Source organism: Barbus barbus, assembly GCF_936440315.1.
Source record: "Barbus barbus genome assembly, chromosome: 44".
Lineage (NCBI taxonomy): Eukaryota > Metazoa > Chordata > Actinopteri > Cypriniformes > Cyprinidae > Barbus > Barbus barbus.
Genome location: NC_136722.1, coordinates 15,360,396 through 15,381,915, shown reverse-complemented (window position 1 = coordinate 15,381,915; position 21,520 = coordinate 15,360,396). Strand labels below are relative to the sequence as shown.

Here is a 21,520-nt window from a genome sequence, read left to right as displayed (position 1 = left end):
TCTTTATCGTGCTTGGTGTGAAAAGGGCCTTTACAAATGAGAACAGTAGAAGCAATCAAACAAATAAAAGAGCAACAATAGGCTATATAAGTGCTGTGACAAGTCCCGGTTAATCTTACACGTATTTATTTTTAAATAGGCCTATAATAATTATTAATTTTTAATAAATATTAAGAATAAACACAATGTGATAGTGTCAAGTTATTATTATTTTATAAGCCTATTCATGCACTTTTATTCATATGCATATTATATTTTACATAGTTCACTCAAATGCATTTATCATGGTTTGGACATTTTTGAAAGAGACGGTTCTCGGTTCAACGAGTCGGGCCGTTTTTGATTCAGTTCAATACATGCACTAATAGTTTAGACCACTTTTATGAACCGGTTCAGATGATTCGTTCAAAAGAGTCGATTCAAAAGAGCCATTCGTTTACAAGACAGATACGGGGGTGTTTTGACGTGCGGCTGCGGCTCGGGCAAGCTGCAGTGGATGTGATTGAGCTCCGTGATTCTCCCCTCTCGGGGCCAGAGTTCACATCCGAAGGGAACGCGAATAGGTAATGTTATTGAAATACTCATATTATCACCCGCCGATCCTTTATTACTACACGCATTTTGTTAGATGTCATTGTCGCCTATTGCACGGGCGACAGCACAGACAGAGAGAGACAGTGAACGAAAAAAATTAACGGCGAGCCGCTCTGTACCAGAAATAATGACATATCAATATCTGTGTGTGTCTTCGATCCGGATTGGATAACGTTACGCCTTATTAACGAGACAATTCATGCAGGTGGCATCCACAGACATTTTAATTCAACAGAGAAGCACCGTCCCCCTCCCTCCATTCATTTATTTTTGTTGCCTACCTGTTTGTGAATGTGCAACCTTTCTGTAAAATAAGGTTAATGTATTGATTTGGAAAGGTGGGTGTCAAAAAATGGTGGTTTGTGAATAGATCTGGATTGCATGTCATTGCTACTGAAAGCCATTTTTGCTCAAGAAATAAAGACTTTAGAGATGTGCATATCATTCTACATGGAGCATATCAGATATTGTTTGCTTCCTTTGTAGATGTTTAAAGATCAGCCATTAATTTGCATTATTTTGTTATGTCAGTTCAGCTGAACAAACATTTAATTCTTCATCCGCCAGGCAGCCAGATAAGCGTGAATGTGCCATTTTGCAAGTGAGAACACAGACAACTGTGACAAGCAGCTAAAGATACAAGGATACAACAAGTGAGTGGCCTTGAACAGCCCTTGCGGTCAATATCTAAACACTCCCTTGTGATTAAAAGTCATCAGAGGATCCAGCATAGAATAGAAATACTAATGGCAGCTGCCCAAAGGCCATTAGGCATTCCGGCCTTATGTAATGAAGTCCCAAATCATGCTATCAAGGGATGAGGTTTAAGCGCAAGCTGTTTCATTTAGACCAGACTTTTCACATTAAGACATTTACAGTGTGCGGGACGAGTGTGCATGGGTATGTGTCTGATGAGACGTTGACAGGGCTTTGTAGTGGGAACAGAGAAGCCTTGTGTCCTCATGTTTTATTCATGTCCAGCTGCAAGATAAAAACAGAGGCAGGTAGTCACAGAGATGCCGTCGACAGACCATGCGTGGGGCTGCTCACGGATGCACAGCTGTCAGATACTGTGAATACAGGCGAAGGTTGTAGTTATCGTCGGCCCAATAGAATGCCCCCTGCTGTTTGGTGGCCTCAAAAAGCCAATTATTAGAAGCCAAGTTCAGGGGTTTTCAATCTTTTAGATGCTATGGCCCCCAAATTTGATCACCCTCATACAAGGGACTCCCATTTTAAAATTGAATATTTTTAAGGCCCAGTTTATAGTGTAAAAATTGTGTGTACAATATTATTTGGAAAATATTTAGGTTTTATTACATAGAACATAATCAGGTGAAATGGCATATTGAACACAGACCAAAAAGAGGAAGTGAGGAATATACTTAGTCTTTATAATGGCACACACTATATGATCATAACTGATGACTTTCCATTTCCGACGACAATTCATTGAACTTCTATCCCTCACAGCCTCATTTTCATTCTTGTCAAAAATGAAATATAGTGCTACCCTGACTAAGGTCAATTACATTTGTTTTGCCTGCTCACTACATCTTAGTAATGTACTGTAGTATTTATTTATATCATATTTTATTTTTTTATTTTCTCAGACCCCAGTTTGAAAACCCCTGGTGTAGTTCACAGACTAATTAAAATTGTCATATTTTACTGACCCTCATGTTTTTCCACTCTTGTATGTCTGTCATTCAGCTGACGCAGATGTCATGATTTTCTGTGAAAATTAGCTACTAAACCAGTGTATGATTTGAAATACAGCACACAGATCAGTTTTATGTTCCCTTTATGGTGCTTTTTGGAGGCTCAGTCATTCACCTTAATCATACTGAAAAAATACTCTTCAGAAATTTGAAAAATACTCTTTCACCAAATATTTGATAAATATTTGTATTTAACAATTCGGATGAGTTTGCATCCACCCCCCCAATCTGGGTTTTCTGAACAAATGTTATCAATTCAAACCTTATACAGTATCTATTTTTGTCCCCTTCTCTTGCCCCCCATTCTCACTTTCACATCAAAACCTCTTGACTCTGCGCTCCCTGCCTCAATCCAAGATAATTCTCTCTCTGCGGGATTGAAAGATTGCTCCAGGCGAGAGAGCAAGAGATTACACTGTCAGATTAATGTGCAGCAGTAAACCCACACTGCTCTGCAACATAATCTCATCCTCACAACACATGGCACACACACAAACACGTTCTCTCATTCAGAACAGTTACCTCACTTCTTCTCCTTCAGGGTGATGTCACACCGTCTACCAGGGGGTGGCCGTCCCCTGCCGGAGTCGCACAGCCTCTGACGCCCATGGGGCGGACGCCCCCGTAACCAAGCCACTGAGTGTGTTTGTGTAGCTGAAGCCGAGCACAATGGGCAGTCTGGGAGAGGGAGTGGACCCAGGCATGGTGAGCGAAGCTCTTCTGGAGGCCCTTTGCTCTGAATGTGGACAGATTCACCGCGCCTGGGAGAACCACCTTTATAATTATCGTCTGGAAGTGGATGATGATTTGGTGTGCCACATCTGCCTTCAGCCGTTAGTTCAGCCCCTGGATACACCATGTGGCCACACCTTCTGTGCCCGCTGCCTGCGCAGCTTTCTGCAGGAACGCGACTTTTGTCCACTGGACCGTGCGCATCTGCAACTGCAGGTCTGCCGGCGCTCCAGCATTCTGGTGCACAAACTGCTGGATAAGTTGTCGATCACCTGTCCGCTGACGCCTTCTTGTTCTCTCAGCATGCCACGCTGTGACCTGGAGGCACATCTCAAACACAGGTAAAATACTCCTGAATATACACACTGTGTTTAATCTTAAATGCAATATCTGTTGAAATAATCATATTATGGTTGTATTCTTATGCAGTGAAAATTTTTGTGTAGGATTTGTTGAATTAAAGGTAAAAACACCAGGAGTTAAATGTAAAAATTTGAAGTAGAAAAACTGGAATAGTTTTTTCTTGTAAAAAGGTATTTAAAGGGATAGTTCACCCAAAAATTAAAATTCTGTCATTAAGTACTCACCCTCATGTCGTTCCAAACCCTTAAGACCTTCATTCATCTTTGGAACATAAATTAAGATATTTTGTATGAAATCCGAGAGCTTTATGACCCTCCATATACAGCAAGGGAACTACCACGTTCAAGGCCCAGAAAGGTAGTAAAGACATCGTTAAAATAGTCCATGTGACATCAGTGGTTCAATCTGTATGTTGTGAAGCTGTGTATACATTTTGTATGCAAAGAAAACAAAATGACTTTATTAAACAATTTTTCTCTTCTGTGTCACCGTCCACAGCCATTCATAATGCCATGCGTGTGCATTCCTCTGCTCGTAAACAAGGCGCAGCGCATGCGTGTGCTACTTGAGCTGCATAACACACATGCGTTGTACTCTCATGAATGGCAGCGGACAGTGATGCGGAGAAGAATTGTTGAATAAAGTTTTCTTTCCGCACCAAAAGTATTCTCATAACTTCATAAAATTGCGGTTGAGCCACTGATGTCACATGGACTATTTTAACAATGTTTTTACTTATGTTTCTGGGTCCGGGAACATTTCAGTTACATTGCTGTCTATGCAGGGTCAGAAACCTCTAGGACTTCATCAAAAATATATTATTTGTGTCTCAAAGATGAACAAAAGTCTTACGGGTTTGGAACGACATAAAAGGTAATTAATCACAGAATTTTCATTTTTGGGTGAATTATTGCTTTAAATAATCTTTATTTTATTTTATTTACAACTTTGCAAACCCATTTTTATACAGTATAGTTCAAACAGTAGAACATAATACTAGCAAAGTCAAACTCACGGGTTTGATTCTTAGAGAATGCAATATATATCTTCATATATATATCTTGAATGTACTGTAAGTTGTTTTCTATAAAAGCATACAAATGTGGAAACGTACATGTAATGGTTACATATTTTAACACAAGACTGGACTGTAAGCAAAAAGTCTTGTTGCCTTTGCAGCCACAAACTACCCAGTTAAACTCACCCAGTTAAAAGTCACCTGACTGGCATTGGCTCATTTTTCCTTGACAGGAACAGTGTTCTTTCTTGTGTTGACATGAACTTTTTTGTGAATGTTTGAGGATACACATTCATTGTACCAGCCTGCAATCACAAATTAGTTTTCAGGCAGACTGATAAAATAATGTGCCAGTCAACCAATCAGATTGGAGATAAAAAATGTTTATCTTTTTGTCTGTTCCTCAGCTAAATAGGTGGTCTTACTAGACTTTGAGCTTGCCAAATTTCTTTGGACACTACAAAGGACAAGATATGATGTGGCACCTTTTTAAAAAAACAATTTCAAAAAACAAGAATATGCAATGCACTCCACTCCTGCAATGTTGCAATCCTGCAGTGTCCAAGTTTGTGTTCTTTTAATTCAGCTGAAAGGTCACAATATGATGTATCATTCTTCTAATGGTGACATGACTTCATGTGATACGATTTTGCAGGTCAAGGAGTTTATCAAACTTGAACTTGTAATGCAGTGAATGTCTAGTGAGCTTGTGTTTCCGGTCTCCTGCATTTGCGTCCCCATGAATGCCCCTTAAGACCATCTCAAGTTCAGATAAATAAAAATTCAATTATTAGTAGTAGTACTACCAGAAAGTGTAACAGTTGTTGTTGTTTTTAATTCTCAGGAAAAATTCTCATTTTTCAAACAGAATATTACCTACACACACTTGGGGTGTACCATTATGAGTAAACCCCAAATAAACCTCATCAGCATACAGAATACAACAGTTTAACTTGAGCATTACCACATGTCTCTGGGGCTTTTGAGTCGGAACATGCAGAAGGAACAGATATCATACTTAGGTATCTGTTAGAGTAAGACAATGAAGCTTAACAGACAAAGGCTCCAGTGACTCTTAGAGCCACTTTCTTGTGAGTGGAGCCCGCTGGACTTGATCTGACTTCCCATCTGGGGATTATTTGCCCCTTTGACATGTGATGGGAGATTAGTCGGTCCTGTGTAATCATATTCTCTTCAACTTCAACTCTAGAAACCTTTTCAACCACTTCTTCTGTGAGACTGCCAAGGGCAACCCAGAGCTATGATGAGTTAGAGAGTCCAGTATGGTATTTTGTACTAAGAGTTAGCAGAGAGTGGTAAAAATGTTAAGATTAATACTGGTGCACAAGATAGCATTGAATGGTACCTTTGGAAGAACTGAAGGTCTTGGCCTACTGAGGGTTTGGTGTAGAGTCTGAAGCCAAACGTGAGTTGAATAGTTCAAAGTGAGTTAGCTCTCAAATCACAGGACAAATTAGCTAAAGTCTCAACTGTTTTTGTAAAAACAAGTAGGAAAATGGAAGTTATTAAAGTTTTGTCATCATCTATACTCCTTAATTCATTCTTATTTGCAAGAATGTTTTATTTATATCTTAATGGAAGAAGACCTAAGGAGATTAACCTTAACAGCTTCCTAAGAGAAGGCTCTGCCAGAATTAGCAGTCTTCTCTTAGCTGTGACAATCCGGTGCTTTCTTGCTATAATATGAGACCTCAGCATGTACAGGTCTTTGTCCCCACTGATGCGTAGAGTAATTAATTAGCGCTGTTAATTATATTACAGTCATGTTAGTGAAATGCTGAAATCCTCCAAGCTCAAAGGCAAAGAAAGATCGCATAGATTCACTGGACCAGTGTTGTTATTGTTAGCTAAAAGTAAAAGTAAAACTATTAAAAAATGGATTTTGGTAATTGAAATAAAAATAACAACTAACGAAAATGCCAAAAAAGTTTAAAATACTAAAAGGTAAACTATAATTAAAACTGAAAAAAAACATTTTTTATCCAAAATGTTAATAAATACACTATAATAATATATAACTAATACTAAAAACAACACTGGACTAGACTGGGTTTGGGAATACAATATCAGGACCTTTACTTTACTGTAGGTTCCTGGAATAGCATCTGCCCTGAGGATGTAGCGCAAGGTTTCTCATGGAATTTGCTTCCTTTTTCTTGCCTTTGTCTTCCATTTCATGTCAACTGGATCTCTGTGTACTTAGCCTCCAGAATATTTAATTTATTGTGTTTGTATGTTTGCATCTATGTGTGTGGGTCTAGGTGTCCTGGAACACAGAGTCAGCGAACAAAGCTGGATCGGACACAGATGGAGGGAAGCGAGGACAGGGTCATGGCGACCAACCCTCCCAGATCCCCCCAGACTGAGATGAAGGATAGTACGCCATCACCACCTGCTGGATCCACCGCATGCAACAATGTTCCTACATGGACAGAAGAGCCTGGCGTAGATAACCCAGCCTTTGAAGAAAGCACTGAAGAAGACAGTGAGTACACTACCAATAATCAGATATAGCAAAATTATCAGTAGTTGGTATTCTCGAGGCGGATCTGCTGCACTCCATGACACACTGTGCTCTGTATTGTTAGGATGACATTTTTAGGGTGGCCTGCCTCAGCATATTAACAGTGCTCATCAACGTAAAAATGTTTGAGTTGGCCAATCAAATCAAAGACGATGGGTCTTTATTGGTCACAGAACCTGAATTTCATTCGTCTTAATAGTTAAAGAGTTTAAGTAGCAGCTAAATATTTAATATTTGACAGCTCTTTAATAATAGAAATGGTACACAACATAAGTAATATTCACTGATGCAAAGTATTACATTTTTTGTCAAATTTTGCTTATATAATTTACGTAATTTATAAAGTCATTTGTAATTGAGTATGATGAGACCAAAAACATTAAGAGAGACATTTTTAGCATATTAGGCATATGATTAACGTGATTGTGTGCGTATTTTAAAAAGAATAGAAATATTATTTAATATTAAATAAAATATATTAAATTAAATTAAAAATAAAATTTGAATATATTGTAATGCATAATATAATAATATAATATATAAATAATATGTATGCAAATAGTTCATATGCGTTAAAATATATTCAAATTTTAGTTTTTACTATTTTTCTTTCTGTTAATTCCCTTAATCCTTTCAAATCCTTTAATATTTTTAACTTAAAATTCCTTGAAAATACAAACAAAACTGTGCCTTACAGTTTATTTATTTATTTTTTGGTCCCCCACCAATGTCTTGACTGTAACTATAATATGAAACCCCTACATTAGCAACTTGAACTCACTTGAACTTAGTTACTCAGTTCATTCCAATAGAGACTTGCATTAGCACATATTGCAAAGCTAACACAATAAACAAATAATACAAAATAGTACAGTAAAAAATACATAGCATACACAAATATTAGGTTAACTGGTCAATGTTAATCAGATGGACCAGTTTTTATAGTTTATTCCATTAGAGATTTAAATTTTCGCATGATGCTAAGCTAACAATACTCTGTGGTGACTTGCATGTTTTATGGAGTGAAATGTATATTTTCAGCTGTCTTTTTGTCCCTCAAAGGTGTCCATGGTTTAGAGTGCGCTCCTCCTCGTGTAAAGCGTCCTCTCAGCAACCCGTGCATTCATCTTCTCCGCACTGGCAGTTCTGCCTCTTCAGGATGGGACTTTGTTGAAACTCTGCCTCTTTCTGCTGAAGAAGGTATGATTATTTCACATAGTCCTAGACTAAACCATATAATCACTTTGTTTCTTAAAGGAATACTTCACCAAAAAATGAACATTTTGTCATTATTTACTTGCCCTCATGTCGTTCCAAACCTGTATAAGTTTCTTTCTTATGTTGAACACAAACAAAGATATTTTGAAGAGCCAAACAGTCTTCCCCATTCCCCATTGACTTTCATAGTATTTCTTTCCCTACTATGGAAGTCAATGAGGACAATAAACTGTTCGATTACCAGCATTCTTCAAAATATCTTCTTTTATGTTCAACATAAGAAAGAAACTCATACGGAATTGGAACGACATGAGGGTGAATAAATGATGACCAAATTTTCATTTTTGGGTGAACTATCCCTTTAAATACCTTTGATATCTTTGTTTGGGTTCCATACGTTTTGTTCTTCAGGTTGTGTGAAACTTCCATCTCTACCTGAGGGAGAAATCACAACTATTGAAGTTCATCGAGCAAACCCCTACACAGAGCTGGGCATAAGTATTGTCGGTGGAAATGAGACCCCCCTGATAAATGTGGTAATACAGGAGGTGTACCGTGACGGTGTTATAGCCCGAGACGGACGGCTGCTGGCCGGTGACCAATTACTTCAGGTATTGTCGTTGCTGTTCCAAAATAACCATTTGATTAAAAAAGGCATTTCACTGCTATTTACAGATCAGCCCTGATACTTTAATCAATCTATAAAGAGCTCTAATGAATAGTGGCTGCAGAATCACTTCCTGCATGAATAGATGCAGAACAGCATTCTTCAAACTGACATTCACCAAAATATGTGACCTGCTCTATGATTTTGACCCAGAAATATATTTTAAGCTTCATGAATTGACTGAAAAGGAAACTCTCTTTTTTTAGTTTCAGTTTGAACAGTTGAGATATAATTTAATTTAAATTGCATTTATAAATAAACAGAATTTGACAAAATTACTAAATTAAATTAATTAATTAGAATTTTATATTTAAAAATTAGGAGATTTTTTCAAACATTTAGTTGTTGTTTTTATAGAAATTCATACTTTTATTCAGCCAGGAAGCATTAAATTGTTTAAGGGTGACAAAGACAAATATACATGTGTATCCCTTTAAATTATATATATATTTTTTCTTCAAATAAATGCTGTTCTTTTGAACTTTACATATTTGTCTGAGAATCCTGAAAGAAATGTATCATGGTTTCACCTAAAATATTAAGCAGCACAACCATTTTCAACATTGATAAGAAATGTTTCTTAAGCAGCAAATCAGCATATTATCATGATTTCATAAGGATCATGTGACACTGAAGACTGGACGAATGACTTCTGAAAATTCACAGAAATATATAATGTTTCACAATATTAATGTTTTTACTTTTGGTAAATAAGAGACTTCTTTCGAAAGCAGTATTGTACATTAAATAATAACAAATTAAGTAAAAATATAATACATAATATAACTAAAAGCTGAAAAGACTTTGTTTCATCATAAATATAAAACATGAAAAAAATCTCTTTGTCTTAACTACTGACACAAAAGCTTGGCCCGTATGTCAAACCCATTCATTTTTCCTCTGCATTTCCCATTTGTGTGCAGGTGAACAATGTAGACATCAGTAACGTGCCCCATAACTTTGCTCGCTCTACCCTGGCCCGTCCCTGCACCACCCTGCAGTTGACGGTTCTGAGAGAGCGCCGTTGCTCTGCCAGGCCACCTGTGGCGACTGCGACGCCCAAGGGCAGCCCTGCCAGCATACGTATCACCCTGCACAAGCGGGAATCATCAGAGCAGCTGGGGATCAAGCTGGTGCGGCGTACAGATGAAACGGGTGTGTTTATCCTGGACTTGCTGGAGGGAGGGTTAGCCGCTAAAGACGGACGACTTTGCAGCAACGACAGAGTGCTGGCCGTCAACGAGCATGACCTGAGACACGGCACGCCTGAGCTGGCAGCTCAGATTATACAGGTAGAGAGAGAGCATGTGTGTGGGGCAGTTCAGGTCAAGATTAGCACGCTAGTAGACTTCGCTAACTGATAAATGGCTGATATTAACATGCATCTTAAAATATAGATATCTATACTCTGGTTTCTACATAAATGAAAAATAAAATACTAAAAACTTAGTGAATTTAAGCATCACAGCATTATAATGTAAAGTATGAAATATGGATAGTCCTTTTTAGATTTGATAGAGTTTACATTTAACTGTTATTCAATTATCAGTGTTGTTAAACATTAACTTTAAGTGAGCAATAGATGACAGCAAAGGTAATTTAATTACCTTTATTTACTTTTAGTATTGTTTACGTTTTATAATATTTATTAATATTTTTAAGTCATTTTTATATTTTTCGTTTTTATTGTAAGTGTAGTAATCTTGTGATTTTTCTTGTCATTTAAAACAAAAAATAAATAATTAGCTTTAGCTATATTTAATAAAAAAAATTAGTTTTAGGATTTTTTTTACTTCAACATTTACACAACCTGATTTTACTGCTACATTTTTCATTTCAATTTAAGTTTTTGGTAAGTAAGTTTTTCTTGTAATATTTATATTTTATTTTATTTCAGCATGTTGTTAAACATTAATTGAGCAATAGATGATGGCAAACGTAATCTAATCATCTTTATTTTATTTTAGTAGTATCTAATTATCTTTGTTATTTTTATTAGCATTTATGTACTACAATATAATTCTAATATAATTTTTACAATAATATTTTGAATTAGCTTAATTTTTATATTCTCAGCTTCACTGTAATTTATGTTCTTTTGTCATTTAATTACTTTTTGTTTTTATATTTCTATAAAAAAATAATCTTATTTTATTTCAGTTTTAGTTTTATTAATTTTAGTTAGATGCCAGTCAACGTTTCTGATTTTCAGTTAAGTTTTTGTAAGTTTAAGTTTTTCATGTGATATTTATATCTTATTTTAGCTTTATTTAAATTAGCTCATGTTTTAGATAATTAGGTAATATGATACGAAAATGTCTAATATCGGCCACTAACCAATATGATTACCAATATATTCTGCATTCTCAAATATTGGATAAAAACAATCCATAGACTTACACTGAAAGAGGGCTTCAGCCATATCTAGAGCCCAGAAAACCAGTCAGTAACAACCACATAGTTCATCCTGACAACCACCCTAGTGCGGTGGTGACTTTTACTCCAGCAATAGCGCTCACATTTTCTTCAGAAAATAAACATCTAGTTTCCTCTAATAAATATTCTCATAATAATACAACTATTGCAAATCATCTGTGCAAATCTCAATGCCTGTTTGGAACATAGGACACTGTCTCTGCTGCCCTGCTCAGAGGGTAATGTGATTGATAGTATCTTTATGTCTACGTGAGCTGCTTTCTGCCATCTGGATGCCCTGATCACACAAAGAAAGGGCAGATAAAGCATTATTAAGAATAGCACTGGCAGGCAGCAAACTGTCTTTGTTGGATATAAAGCCACCTCGGCACTCAATAGAAGAGTATTAGGTATTTATACAGACCGCCTACTGTCATCTTCTAGGCTAGTGGAGAAAGAGTCAATCTGCTGATTAGCCGGTCCAGCAAGCAGACTATGGCCGTGCACATAGGCTCCACCTTGACCAGGGACGTTTGGAGCCATGAACACATTCCGCCGCTTCCCTGCACTGCGACCCCAAGCCCTGTCCCAAGTCTGCACCTTGCCAGGTCTTCCACCCAGAGAGTGAGTACAAATGCCTACAGCCAAGAGCGAGAGCAAGTCTGTGTGTGTTGCAGAATCTATTTTAGCTTCGTTGAGACGTAATTAGGGAGCCCTATTTCCGAAGCATCTGGGTAGCTTCCAGTTTTTCCATGAGTTCAGACCACAACCTTAATTACTCCTGGTTGAATCTATTATGAGATCAATTACGAAGTTGGAGTAGAGCTGCTCCCTTTGGGAAGATGAACAGCACTCTACTGAGAGCCGATCAGAGTGTCAATTTAGAACTGGGCTTCCCTTTTCCTTCTCCACATCTGAGACAAATTTAGATTTGATGCTATGATGCTTGTGTTTTGTAGGATCTCTCCCAGTGTGTGACCTGTAAGGAGAAACACATCACTGTGAAGAAGGAACCGCATGAGTCTCTAGGTATGACTGTGGCAGGGGGACGGGGCAGCAAGAGTGGAGAGCTGCCGATCTTCGTCACGAGCGTCCAACCCCATGGCTGCCTGTCACGTGATGGTCGAATCAAACGTGGTAAGTTGTATAAACCCATTTTTTTCTTAAATTAGTATCTAGATAATCTTGACCCACGTTTAAGCAGGTTTGTGGACCTACCATCAACATGACTTCAACATTGAGCCTGTTCACTTTCTTAATACATACTACTGGTCCTATTGCACGATTCACTTTATTCCGAGGAAAAATAATGCTTGTTTTTGTTAGCAATTCCACTCCAAATAATGATACGAGTGTAATAATAAATACATTTAAAACAATTCTCACAAACAGTGTATTTAGTCAGTCTTTTTAAGACTTATTCAAGTCTTAGTTAGTTGTAAGCTGCTCAACCAACTCATTCAAGTCATTCATTCAGGAATCAGACTACACTGGTTGTGCTGTATATGTTTGATTTACTGTAAAGAACCAACTCATTAGTCACTAAGAAAAACTGACTGACTAGAATTATTCCTTCAGGAATCAGACTACACTGAATGCACTGCATGTGTTTGATTTACTATAAAGAACCAACTAATTTTTTTTGGCATCAGAGATCATCAGACTACACTGGTTGTGCCATTGTGTTTAATTTACGAAATAGAACCAACTCATTATTTTGGAAATTAGACTACATTGGTTGTGCTGCATGTGCTTGGTTTACTAAAAATAACCGGGCATTTAGAGTCATTCATTTGGGAATCAGACTACACTGATTGTGCTGCATGTGTCTTGATTCACTAAAAAAAACAAGGTTGTTTTTGAGGAATACACTGTTTCCCACTCGTGTCTTTGATGATGAAGTGCACTGAAGCGAGACCTGTCTCCATGGGGCTTCAGCCGTGTTTCAGTCCTCTGTGTGGCTGTTAGGAGTGTCTAAAAGTATCTTTGTTGTCTCATTGCTCAGGGGATGTACTGTTGAGTATTAATGGTCAAGATTTGACCTATCTGAGCCACAGCGAGGCCGTGGGCACTCTGAAGTCCAGCGCTGCGTCCTGCTCTGTCCAGCTGATAACACTAGAAGTGAACACAGTTGAAGAACCGGGCCCGGATGAAGAACTTCTCCCTCCGCACGAAAACAACTATGACGCAAGCTGGTCACCTTCATGGGTCATGTGGCTTGGACTTCCCAGGTAAGAGAGCAGTCAATCAGATTTTGTAGAACTTTGGGAGATCGTTCGATGAATGAAACAAGAGACTCAGGGCTATTAAAGTGGATGTACTTTTGGACGAGTCCAAATGGCTCTCTTTGAACTCAATTGGGAGGCTTAAAATAGCATTCTCACCTTGCAGACCACTGATCCAAATAACCCTAAAATAGTCAAAGCAATCTGGCCAAGACTACCATCATGCCAGGTTCATCTACTTTTTTCTATTCAAATCTGAGTGGAAACAGTTTTGAAGGGAGAGAATGCAGCTATTTTGATGACTTGGACACAGAAAATATCTGTAGTGTTGATGTGTTTTGGATCAGCAGCTTTATGCAGTGCTAACCCACGAGGGGATTATGGCTGTATCGTGATGTAAACATCAACAGCTGCAGATTATCAGATGAAGTATACGTGTGGAGATAACTTGCTCCTAGCCCATTTCAGCCCCGTCTCAGGTCATTCAGTCCAGTCTCAATCCCTCCTTTTTTACTCTGGCCTCTTCTCTGTCCTCTATCATCCGTCCCCTTTGCTTTGGCACCCTTCTGTTTCCTTCTCCCTTCCTGTCATTGTGCCAAATCCTCCATTTCTATATATCTCCAACATGCATCTGTTTTTCTCCTTCTGTGCTCCTGATTTCTCTTTGTTGCCTAGTTTCCAAGCAATCTGAAACACAATTTTTGATTTCTGGGTGATAAAACAGATGGGAAAAAATGTTTTGCTGATGATGCTCACTTGTTCTCTGTCCCCATCGTTCTCTGTCTTTCTGATTCTCTGTCACAGCTACCTGCATAGCAGTCATGAGATTGTCCTCCGCAGAAGTCACCCTGGCAGCTGGGGCTTCAGCATTGTTGGAGGTTATGAGGAGAACCACAGCAACCAGGCGTTCTTTATCAAGACTATCGTCCTTGGAACACCCGCTTACTACGATGGCCGTCTAAAGTGAGCAAGCACAACAAAACAAACAATAAACAATGACCTAATGCTTCACGGCTAGATGATACAGCACTTTCAGCATTACCTTCATTAAAATTTTATAAAACAAGCTTACATCTCTGCCCATCAATGTTGCATAAAAGATGATTTTTTTTGTATATACTAAATAAAAACACTACCATTTTTTAAAAATATTTAATTACAATTATTATTCAATGAAAATATTTATTAATTAATTATTAATAAATGAATATAATTTATTGTATCATTATATTCAGAAAATATTTATAATAATAATAATATATTTGAAAATTATTTTTTAATTTTTTTAATAATATTACAAATTTTTACAATTTAACTTTGTTGAATATTTATGAAAGGGACATTTTCTACAATGCTTATTGTGAACCATTTATCAATGCAGATGTTAATTTTTTTATTTAATTTTTACCTTATAATTTTTTAATCAAAGTGTCTTTATTCGATCTCCTGGTGAAATTACTTGTCCAATCGTTTAGTCTGATTAAACCCCGCCCCTTTATTACAATCAACTGCAATCTTGAATTCAGCCGATCCGCCTCCATCCAATCAACAACCAGTAGATAGAATCAAGTCTCTGCGTTTTTTTAAATAAAGATAAACATAGCAACTTTAAACACTCATTTACTTCTGAAAAGCCAATCAATATTTAGTCTCACAAAACACATTAATGGTGCTTGTGGTCAGATCTTAATTCAGTAACCAACCAATTCAGTGAGCTGGTGAGTCATTTAACAAATTGATAGCTCAAAGTGAATTGTTCTTTTAACTGATTGATTAAAAACAACTGTTGTGTTTTGACTGATTCATTGAAACAGTGATTCTTTGGCACTGCATTCACACGATCACATGGTTTCATTTCCCATTCAGGTGTGGTGACATGATAGTGGCTGTAAACGGTCTGTCCACGGCTGGCATGAGTCATTCTGCCCTGGTGCCCATGCTGAAGGAGCAGCGGAGCAGGGTAGCACTCACCGTCGTGTCCTGGCCAGGAAGCCTGATCTAACCCCGCCAGGACACCATGCCTCACCTCAGACTGCGCTCATATCTGTGTGTTCTCCTCTCTGCCACGGAGGTACCATACTGTCAAAGCCAGAGTCTCGGAAAATCGAATGCTTATACTTGATGCTGAATAAACCAGGCCTTCGAAAACCTGCCACGCCCATGAGGCCACCCCCCTCTGGAGAGCAGCCTTAAGGTCTCCCCTCACCATGCCGATCAGCAGTCCACTCTACCGGAGGTTTTATATACATGTTATCTCTAAATGTGATTGTTTGTGTAAAAGAGAGACCGAACAAAATTGTATGCGTGCAAGTATGAATGGATGAATGTGCACAGCTGTTTAATAAATCTTTCCCAGTGAGGATACAAGAGTTAAGCCTCAGTTGATGTGTAAAAATTATTTCTAAACCCACTTATCAGATTTGATCCAGTCTTTTTGCTACAATAATCTTGGTCTAAAAGTCTAATGTTAATAAATTCTAAGCTTTCTAGAAATATAAATATGGGATAAATATTTACCATCCTAAAATGCTTTTAGAAAATCTTTGAAAAGATTAGCAGTTTAGCAGATTTTTGAGGTAGAGGTAATATTTTAGCACTTCTGGTTGCATTGTCCCAAAATCAGTGGATTTTTTGTCAAATGCCTGAAATGAGGTCTGTGGTTCACACAATCTCAGGATATTTTAACATTTTATTCTACAGCTTAAAATCCACTGGTAATGCCTCCTTGTGAATTTTTAAAGCTTTTACTTGTTTTGAAAACACAAAGGCGGCTGTCGCAGCAGACTAGCGAGTAGAGAAGTCTTCGTTGCACATAATGACGATTAATGTCCCCGACAACCTCTGTAGTCCCATTTAGCCACTTGTGAGCAAATGCTTTCATTTGCAGACAACCAAAATGCGCCTAGTCAGTCCACTTTCATAGGCTTTGTGTTTTTAAATCACTTATGCGGTGAACAATTTCAGGGAACTTTTTGTAACAGAGTAAGCAGTTTATAGAGTGCTTCAGAGACTTCGGACAACTGCCTTTGACAAAAGGCAAGTGTTGACAACCAATTTCTTGTTTTGCTCCGAGTGCATGCTTAATATAATAAGAGGACATAGAAAGTTAACGTGAACAGACAGTTCCTTTTCCACCATCATGAACTTTATTCACCACAAAACAAGAGTTGCATAAGTGACCATTTATTTTGTAAAGTGATCTAAACTGAAAATGTTAGGTCGATAAACTGAACAAAACTTGGAAACTATGGGACAAAGGGGATTGTTCCATAAAGAAAAAAAGTTAAGGCAATGGCTTCGATGCGGTCTTGTTCAAGGACACATTTTGCAGACGCTTGGATAGTTTAGCAGCATCTGACAAATTAGTTTCGGATGAAGTCTTCTTGCACTTACGCTGCTTGACTTTTGGCTTCTGTAAGAGGATTTAGATGAGCATTTCCGATGCATCATGTATTGAAACGCATATTGAACATAACGGTCACTTAAGTTTACCTGTAATTTTGTCTTCTGAGGATTATGGACCACAAAGTGCCTTTTCAGACTTTCCTGTGAGAAAGAGGACTCAAATTTAAAATGAATAACAGGATCTTTATAGGTTTCAAATGCGGACATAAACAAAAAAAAAACCTGACCTCCATAGCAAAAGCTTTACCACAGCCTGCAAAAGGGCAGGCAAAGTCATGCTTCCCTTCATGGAAGACCAGAATGTGGTTCTGGAGGTTGAAGTTTGTGGTGAAGCTCTTTTCACAGCCTTCTCGAATGCATTTAAACATGCGCCGCTCCCCAGAGTGAACAGATTGTTTGTGCTTCTGCAAAAACCAGGCATTGTGGAACATCATCTTGCATTGATCACATGGCAGGGTTACTGTAAACAAAATATGATTAAGCACAGGAACTTTACAACTTGCATTCAAATTATGAAAGTGACTGAGCACATACCTCTGTGCACGGTCTTTTTGTGTTTCTGATACTCTGACCAAGTCTTTCCTTTGAAGTTACAGTACTCCTCGTCACATGGGTAACCTAAGATTTAGGAGTGAAAGCCATGCATCTTAAAATTAAAAAAAATAAAAATCCCAAACTGGACTGTTTGGAGAGGAGAAATTTAGGTTTTTGCCTGATGTAAACATTACCTTCATGCATCTTTCCGTGTCGTTTTAGAGCTTTAGAGGAGGCAAATTTGTCATTGCATCCCTCAACGTCACATCTGTTAGAATAAAGCATGAGTAACTAGTCATAATATAAAAGCCACCAAACGAAGCACATAAGATCTTAAGCAACACTTACTCAAAGGGAAACTGGTTTGTGTGCTCACAGATGTGAATCTTCAGTTGCTTTTTCTTACAGAACTCCTTTCCACACCCTTGATGGTGGCACTACAAAATATTTCAGACATTTAAACAACTGAATGAATAACAACTTTGAAAAATTAAATAATTCAAGTGACTCACCACATAATAGCGCTCTTTTTGGTGGTGAACATGAGCAACATGGTTCCTCAAGCTGCCAGGCGTGGAAAACGCATCTGAACACCCGCTGACTGAGCACCTTTACCAGTTTAAACCAGTCGATCAGCAGAAATGTGCACAAATTGGCATAGCAAGGGTAATCTGTGGTTACACATAGTTAGCTGCCTAGCTAGACAGCCTTTTAGGTATCATTATGCCAACAAATACTGTCAGGGCAGCTTAGCTCTCCAAGGAAGGAGCCTGATCATTTTACATTCAACTCAGTGAATCGGTTGCATAAACGATTCAACGATGAATTAGATCACTCACTACACCAAGTTCATTTTTGCCACCCACTGGCGTAACAATGTAACCTGCAGAAATGGCCACTAAACGAACTTTTTGTGAACGGATGCAAAAGGGTCACTGGCATGAATCAGTCCACACCACCACGAAATTTAAACTTGGAAAAAAGTAATAAACTCAAACGCATGCAAAGTCCAGTAAAATAAGTAAATAAGCTATATTGATAAATCAGTGAAAACATATGCATCATATGCAAGTTCAAGTAAACTAATAATTTGTGTGTGGACTCACAGGTAGGGTTTCTCCAGGCTGTGGCTCAGTTGATGTCGGGTGAGCTGGTAACGGGTGCAAAAGCTCTTCTCGCAGTCTCCACAAGCAAAGGGCTTCTGATCAATTATAAAAGAGAAAAAAAAAAACACTAAGTACTAATATGAACCGTAGGCCTACTTGAGTATCTAAAATCCAGACAAGATTACGTTATTGATTGCGGTCACTCACCAGTCCCGTGTGTCTGCAGTAATGAGCTTCCAACTTCCACAGCTTTGAAAACGTCGCTTTACAGTCACCGAAAGAACAAATGAAATGTTTATTCGGATGTTTAAGTCTTTCACCCATTATAGCCGATTATTAACAGCTACTATCAGACGGTGGCAGGTCGGCGTTCGGCCCACAACACCGGGATTTGATTGAGCTTCGTTTTATTGTGAGTGGAACATACCAACTGAGTTTATTTTAGCGACAAAAACAAAGGCGTGAAATTAACACGCATCCTATTAGCTTACACAGTATTTTATCATGTATCATTATTAATAATAATGAAAGACACACTAAGAATTATTCAATGCTTTTTGCTCTAATTGTAGTGTCGCGCTCTCACAAGGCAGCATGGCTTGTTCCTGATTGTGTCAGGCTCTCAATTATTATGTTTTTATGATTGCTACCATTAAAAAACATCAATTTGAAATGAAATAAACAAGAATATTTTTTTTTTTTAAATGTCAGGGGTGTAGAAAGCATATCTAAACAGGCACGTGTAGAAGAAGGGGCTTTGGGGACTCGTTTGTTTTTCTATTGTAATATACATTTATACTATTTTAATAAAATATCATTTATTTCTGTGATTCAAAGCTGAATTTTCAGCATCATTACGCCATTCTTCAATGCATGGTCCTTCAAAAATCATTCTAATATGCTGATTTATTATCAATGTTGGAAACAGTTATTATTTTATTATTAGTTATTTTATTTTATTTATTCATTTATTGGAACCTGTGATACTTTTTTGGGGTTCGTTGATAAATAAAAAGTTTAAAAGAACAGCATTTATCCAAAATAGAGATGTTTTCTAACAATATCAATCTTTACTATCACTGTTTCTATCAATATAACAAATCGTTGCTGAATAAAAACTTTTTTAAAAATTTCTTTAAAAAAAAAAAAAAAATACTGACCTCAAGCTTTTGAACGGGAGTGTATATTGTTACAAAATATATTTTAAATAAATGCTGTTCTTATTTAACTTTTCATTCATCGAAGAATCCTGAAAAAAAGCATCACAGGTTTTCAACATTAGAAATCCATAAAATGCATTAAGTAAATTAATAAAATAGCCTATATTAAAATTTCTATCAAATAAATGTAGGCTTGATGACTCTAAGTGACTTCTTGGAAAACTATAAAATAGTAATGTGTCCAATCTTTTGACCTATATTTATTTATTTCCTCATATTGACCCTTTTTTACATTTGTGACCCTGGACCACAAAACCAGTCTTAAGTGTCAATTTTTCGAAATTGATATTTATACATCGTCTAAAAGGTATGGTTTGTTAGGATAAGACAATATTTGGCCGAGATACAACTATTTGAAAATCTGGAATCTGATTAAAAAAAAAATCTAAATATTGAGAAAATCGCCTTTAAAGTTGTCCAAATGAAGTTCTCAGCAATGCATATTGCTAATCAAAAATGAAGTTTTGATATATTTACGGTAAGAAATTTTAAATCTCTTCATGGAACATGATCTTTACTTAAGATCCTAATGATTTTTGGCATAAAAGAAAAATTGATCATTTTGACCCATACAATGTATTTTTGGCTATACAAATATACCCCAGCGACTTAAGACTGGTTTTGTGCTCCAGGGTCACATTTGAGCCCCTGCCCCTGAGGAACCCTCTGCACATCCCTGCATCTAAATATTAAATAAATCAATAATTAGAAAATATAGGTTAACTAACTTTTTTTATAGTTCGTATTGCTTCCATTATTTTTTTTTTACTTTTAGATATGGTTTCAATATATGTGTTTTATATTCATAAATTTTCTATATCATTGATTCTAAAATGGATGTAAGTTAATAGCCTCAGAATATAGTCTATTTCTCCTATTTCCATCTGGGTATTTTTACTAAATGAACCAGCATCACTGTTTATTTTCCATGGTGATTCACACCTGGTATAACACCTGATAAACACTAAGTAACTGCTCACCTTCACAGACTTGTGATCGAGACTGAAGGTCTTTGGAATTGTCTGACAGAGATTTATGTGGATATTAAACTGTCAAGTGGCTCCTTTCAAGTATATGTATGAATGTGTCTGTCTAGGGTGTTTAAAAGACTGCCTGGCTCCATCCATCACACACACACGTGGAAATTACTGCCCTAATTATGGTTTATCAGCCTCCAAGAACAGCCCGCTTATATGCATGATTTACTACAGTCAGGATTGCTCCTATTTGTCTCAAGGTGACCATGTTTTACTTCAAAACTACAGTTGCATATTGTAAATTATTTCTCATTTCCGGCTTGATGCACTTTATCCTGAGGCAAAGGGGAATTGTTTTTCTCTTTCTCCAGCTTGGAAATATCTGATCCAGAACTTTTGTGTATTAATTATTCACAGGGACCTCGTATTTAAATTATTCAAGGGTAAACAACCGTAAACAACAAAAATCTAAACAGTCCACAGTAAGCAGCTTAGAAATTCAAGTGGGCCCGCTATCAAATTCATCCAAACTCTTTCCATCTGACATCAAGTTCAGGGGACATTCCTGCCCCACGATCACTGTCGTGCATCTTCCTTCACATCATCCGGTCTTGCAGTGTCCCAATCCTCCCGTGTTTGGGATAGATCAATAAAGCCGCCTCAATATCTCACTGGCCATGATCTGTCCTGATAAGCCAGCAAGCAAAACGACAAACACCAGCTCACAGCCAAAACGGTGTGTGGATGGTGATTGGAGAGTCATGCTTTCAGTCTCCTATT

General features: G+C 37.4%; 2 protein-coding genes across 2 annotated transcripts; one reads left to right on the top strand and one right to left on the bottom strand.

Moving 5' to 3' along the window:
• The first annotated feature begins 445 nt into the window (after positions 1 to 445).
• Positions 446 to 15,871, top strand: LOC306862998 (ligand of Numb protein X 2-like). The gene is made up of 11 exons (XM_079406132.1): positions 446 to 563; positions 2,857 to 3,388; positions 6,711 to 6,934; positions 8,036 to 8,173; positions 8,603 to 8,802; positions 9,782 to 10,150; positions 11,718 to 11,897; positions 12,233 to 12,410; positions 13,279 to 13,504; positions 14,303 to 14,461; positions 15,365 to 15,871. Exons 2-11 carry the CDS (start codon positions 2,985 to 2,987, stop codon positions 15,498 to 15,500), a joined length of 2,214 nt encoding a protein of 737 aa, XP_079262258.1. The 5' UTR covers positions 446 to 563; positions 2,857 to 2,984; the 3' UTR covers positions 15,501 to 15,871.
• A 758-nt stretch (positions 15,872 to 16,629) lies between these two features.
• LOC306863168 (transcription factor IIIA-like) lies at positions 16,630 to 18,957 on the bottom strand. Its single transcript, XM_079406379.1, has 9 exons — positions 18,751 to 18,957; positions 18,544 to 18,638; positions 17,950 to 18,046; positions 17,786 to 17,874; positions 17,632 to 17,705; positions 17,438 to 17,521; positions 17,131 to 17,363; positions 16,991 to 17,044; positions 16,630 to 16,910 (listed from the first exon to the last, which is right to left on the bottom strand). Exons 1-9 carry the CDS (start codon positions 18,865 to 18,867, stop codon positions 16,782 to 16,784), a joined length of 972 nt encoding a protein of 323 aa, XP_079262505.1. The 5' UTR covers positions 18,868 to 18,957; the 3' UTR covers positions 16,630 to 16,781.
• Positions 18,958 to 21,520: the final 2,563 nt, after the last annotated feature.